The sequence below is a fragment of the Myotis davidii genome, unplaced genomic scaffold (genome assembly GCF_000327345.1).
Source record: "Myotis davidii unplaced genomic scaffold, ASM32734v1 scaffold109, whole genome shotgun sequence".
Classification (NCBI taxonomy): domain Eukaryota; kingdom Metazoa; phylum Chordata; class Mammalia; order Chiroptera; family Vespertilionidae; genus Myotis; species Myotis davidii.
Window position 1 is genome coordinate 1,344,230 of NW_006300368.1, and position 4,790 is coordinate 1,349,019.

The 4,790-nt window shown below is 58.1% G+C and overlaps 1 protein-coding gene across 1 annotated transcript in view; it reads right to left on the reverse strand.

Moving 5' to 3' along the window:
- Nucleotides 1-225: 225 nt before the first annotated feature.
- MAP3K14 (mitogen-activated protein kinase kinase kinase 14) overlaps nucleotides 226-4,790 on the reverse strand; it is a 22,258-nt gene continuing 17,693 nt past the window's right edge. Inside the window, exons 11-15 of the mRNA XM_006776898.2 lie at nucleotides 4,097-4,474; nucleotides 3,847-3,953; nucleotides 3,223-3,367; nucleotides 2,102-2,202; nucleotides 226-1,799 (exon numbers count right to left, since the gene is read on the reverse strand). Coding sequence (XP_006776961.1) covers nucleotides 1,635-1,799; nucleotides 2,102-2,202; nucleotides 3,223-3,367; nucleotides 3,847-3,953; nucleotides 4,097-4,474 — 896 coding nt within the window. The 3' untranslated portion in view covers nucleotides 226-1,634. The remainder of the gene's footprint in view (nucleotides 1,800-2,101; nucleotides 2,203-3,222; nucleotides 3,368-3,846; nucleotides 3,954-4,096; nucleotides 4,475-4,790) is intronic.

Sequence of the window (4,790 nt, forward strand, 5' to 3'; positions counted from 1 at the left end):
GGGGCATCTTGCCAAACTGGTCTGATGGGTAGCTCAGAGGGGGCACTGGAAGCACCCACTGGGAGTGGTGGGAAAGGCAGTCCCACTCAAAGGTTGAAAACCGTCCTTGCCCCAAACATAGGGCAGACTTGGCAAGATCCCACCATGAAGGCAAAGGGAAGCAGCTGTTAGGATCTGAGTCTTTGCACGCAGGCGAGAGAGTGGAGAGAGCCAGGGTCTGAATACGTGTCATTACTCCAAACTTTATTGCTCACAGAGTTCCCTGCAACTTGAACCCTGCAGTTCTTCATGTACTGGGGGTCGGGGTGTCTCCCTGGGGAGCAGGATGACTCCTTGTAGATAGCTGGACAGAGGGCACCTTGGCAAGACTTGGGGACAAGATTCCGAAGGAAGAATCTCAGTGGATAGATACCCCCTCATCCCCAGGGGCTGAGACTAGCAGGCCCCTCAACTCCCAGTGATTCACAGTTGATTAATGCTACATGAGTCCTGATCAGCTCCCTCCCTGAAAAGGCTGGACTGGGCAATGAAGAGGAATTGGGGGGGCTCATCTTAAATCTGGAGGTTTGAAGGGATCACATGTGTGGAGACAGGTCAAGACTTGAGTCCCTTCACCCCATCTCCTAGTCTGCTTGTGCTAGTGACCTGCCCTCCTGGAGGGCAGCCGTGAAAGTGCTTTGAGGTCATCAGAGTGCAAAGTGCAGCTGGCAGTGCCCCCGTAACCTGGGGCAGGGCAGGGTCAGTGTGGGCTTGATGCCTGAGCTGTGTCTCGGGAAGCCGGTGTGCAAGATGTTGGAAGCCGTGGCTCGGGTAACAGCAGCGCCTACATCTGCTGCTTTCTTTTCCGTCTTTCATCCTTATCCCCAGGCACTTCCTGTCAGGGAGGTCTCATGCCTTCGCCCTTCACCTAGTCAGGGCAGTGCTGGGGCTGCAGTCGGGGCCCAGCGCCTGCTGCTCATGGAAAGGTGTGGCCAGCAGCCAAGGGGCACGAACGTGCGGACTGAGGACGTCACTGAAACACCTTCTTTGGTCCTTGGCTGAAACGGCGTTTAGCACAGGACCTACGTTGCAATACCCCGAAGAACGTGGTGCATCCTCCCAGGGAGACTTCCCAGCCAGGCCTTCCTCCCTCCCTCTCTGTCTGAAGAGTGGCCAGGCCAGCCAGGGGGTCGGAGGCCCTGTTTACCCAAGGCTGGGCACACCTGCCGCCTGGCCCTGTGCTGGACCTGGGTAGGGGTCTTTAGGCACTTGTCACCCTCAGACCTGCATAGAGGCTGAGAGGCTCACCCACCAGCCGGTCCCTCACGGGCCCCAAACTGCTCTCCCCTGACAAGTGGTCACTGGTCCAGAGGGCCAGGCCAGCTCGTTTGAGCCAGGGCAGAGAAGGCCCTCTCTGTTCCCTGTGGAAAGAGGCCTCTTGACTTCTTTCTCCTCCTCACATGGGCACAGGGTGTTCTCTCGGTGGGTCAGGCAGGATGCAAGTGGGAAATCCTAGGAGGCATTTTGCGGGCGCCCCCTTTGCCTGGTCCCACTGCTGAGATCCCTGGGGGCTGCCTGAGCCTGGCTCAGGGGCAGCATCGAGCGCCAAGAGGGAAGGCTCCTCTGGCTGAGCGGAGCCGGTGGCGGAGGCTGGGTTAGGGCCTGTTCTCCAGCTGGCCGTGCTTGACCCTCCAACTCCAGGCGAAGCTGCCATCCGGGGCCAGGGTACACTGTAGGTCGATGCCCGAGTCTGGCACCTCCATGTCGTAGCGCACAGGCTGCCCATCCTTGGTCACCAAGCTGAAGGCTGCGGCTGGGATCTGGGGCAGAGCAAAGCAGTGGGCCTGAGACACTGGCCTGGGCCTCAGAAGCTACCTAGAAGTATAGAGCTGCCGGTCTCCTCTTCCCCAGCCCCGGGAGCTCCCTTCCTCCAGCCAAGCAGTGCACGAGAGCACCATCTGCCTTTCACCTGGTCCAAGTGCGGGTCCTGACAACCCCGCAGGCACCACTGCCGGCCTTGCCCTGAGACCCTGGGGGACATCCAAGGCCAACTGTTCTCCACAGGCCATTTCTGTTCATTCAGAAGCCTTTCTCTGCCCCTGAGCGTGTACCTGCCCCTTACCTGGCTGCTGATGCCAGTTGCAATGTCTCCCACCTTGACCCGGTGGAACTCCCGGATGTGTAGGTGTTCACCATTGAGAGACTGTATTTGGACTTTCACACCTAGAATGCAAGCACGGTGACGGTCAGGAAAGTGACTGCTGGCTCCCTGAGGAGCCCTAAGCAGAGGGAAGCAGGCTGGCTATGAGGAAGCTGCATACATGATATTTAGTCCGGAGTGGCCCTAAGGTTCTACACTTCCTGGCCATTTTCTGTCAATACCAGAGTTTGCCCTGCACAGAGCAAAGAGCTAAGGGTGGCTTCCATGGGGAAGTAGTACTCCAGCGCGCACACAAAGCAGAAAGGGGCTGGAAACAAAGATCCCTACGTTAGACTGCAGGCATCTTAGACTGTACTGTTCCCTGAGCTGAAGAGGCCTCTGGCCAGGCGGTGCAGGCTTGACAACCATGAGTCACACTGGCCTGGCGAGGGCCCGGGACTGTGAGCTGATGAAACCCTTGTTGTATTGAAATCACAACATAACTTATGCAACCAAGCCTGAAAATTAAGTTTTGTAATTTCTCTCTGCAATTCTGACTTCAGATCCCAGTGGAGGATCCCAGCAACCTTGTTCAGAGACATTCATTGCTCAGTTTCTTGACTCTAGGCCAGCCGTGGGCAAACTACGGCCCGCGGGCCAGATCCGGCCCGTTTGAAATGAATAAAACTAAAAAAAAAAAAAGACCGTACCCTTTTATGTAATGATGTTTACTTTGAATTTATATTAGTTCACACACACACTCCATCCATGCTTTTGTTCAGGCCCTCCGGTCCAGTTTAAGAACCCATTGTGGCCCTCGAGTCAAAAAGTTTGCCTACCCCTGCTCTAGGCCAAGGCTCTTGAGTCTTGACTTCTGAGCTCTATCCACAGCCCACCAGGGGCAACAGTCCCTCTGCCCCAGCAGGAAAGGGCAAGCAGGGCCTTTGCTCTAAACTGACTTATGGCCAAGTACTTCAAGTTCTGGGTACCAGGAGCCTTCCTCTCCCTTCGCCAGGAGCCAGAGGAAGGGGGACAAAGCCCTGAGGCTCCCTAGTCCCAGGTGGGTCAGGTGCTGGGGGCTGCTGAGCAGGTGGGTGCTGTACCATTGAAATAGCTTGGCGTGTCCGTGGGCCGCCCCCGGGCCAGCACCATGTTCCAGCTGGAGCTGCGAGCCTCGGCCTGGCTGCCCCACGAGTGCACCCCGGAACTCAGGGTGTCCCGCGAGCTCTGAGAGGCCTTTGACGGGTTCTGAAACAACAAGGGGGGGGCACAGGCTCAGGGTCCTGGGCTCAGGGAACCATCTCTTGCCTTGGTCTGCCTGGGGCAAAGGGGACCCGGGCCTGCCCCTGCAGTGAGGAACTGCTCTTTTCTAGGTTGGTGTATGGCTCCACTGGGCACTTTTGGGGCTCAGTAGGAGGCTGCGGTCATGAGGGGCCCCTGAGCTGGAAGAGGGTGAGGACTTTTTCTATGGGGACCAAGACCCAAGCCTCCTTCCCCACCATCCCCAGTGGCCAAACCATTCCCTAATGTCCGGCAGTGCTGGCTGGAGACGGAGCGTCTCACTCTGAGAGACCAAGGCCCCCTGCTCCAGTGAAGACCCCTCCCAGCAGGAAGGGGTGACCCCACCCCGCTCCCATTCTTTACCCACTACTCGCACACAGCCCATTCACCAGCTGGACACGAAGCCCCTGCTCTGTGCCCTGGTGCCCGGCTCACGGCCGCCTCACCTTTTCGCTGTCATCTGACAGGGAGAGGCTGTCGACGCTGAGGCACGAGAGGATTTGCTCCTGTTCCTCCAGAGAAAATGGCTGGGACAGGCTGTTCAGAAATAATTCTGCAAAACGAAGCAGAAGGAGGCTGTGAAAGACTGGGAGGGGCCCGGCTGTGCGGCCAGGGGTCTTCCTGCACAGACCGCAGGGGCTGATCCATGGGGAAGGGACTGGAAAGGGGAGGTAGCCTGGGACCCAGAGGCCGTACCTATTTCCAGCTGCTGCAGTTCCTGCTCTGGGAAGGTGGCCTTCCGCTCTGGCGAGCTGGGGTTTTTGCTGGGGGCCGGGTCCAGGGAGGACAGAGGCAAGGGTTCCCACATCCCAGATTCCTCCTTGCCCCAGTTCAGGCTTGGGCACTTGTTTCGCTCTGGGGGATCTGGAGGTAGAGGAGGTTGGAGCTTGGGGGCCCCGCCGGTGGTGTCCTGGGCTGGCTGGGGCCCCGGGGCCCCTGGGGAGAGCTCCCCGGGCTGGGCTTGCAGGGTCTGGTGAGAGTGGGCTGGGTGTGGTGGCGGATGGCCTTGGAGTGCCGGCGGCAGATGTCTTGGTTCTTTGTATTCTCCCCTCCAAGGGCTCTTCAGACCTCCCACTACAAAACAGAGAGCACACAGGGTGAGGTGGCCACGGGCCAGCACCGAGCAGTGGGGAGGGCTCTGGCCTCAGTAAGGGACACACTTAGGAGGGCAGCGTGCGCTCCAGAGGAGGCCGCTCCCATCAGATGGCCTCCTACCATGGCAAGTGGACAGTATTTCTGTTTTTTTTTTTTAAAATATATTTTTTATTGATTAAGATATTACATATGTGTCCTTGTCCCCACGTTACCCTCTACCCCTCCCCCCTTGCCCTCCCCCCGTTGTCCGTGTCCATTGGTTAGGCCTATATGCCTGCATGTAAGTCCTTTGGTT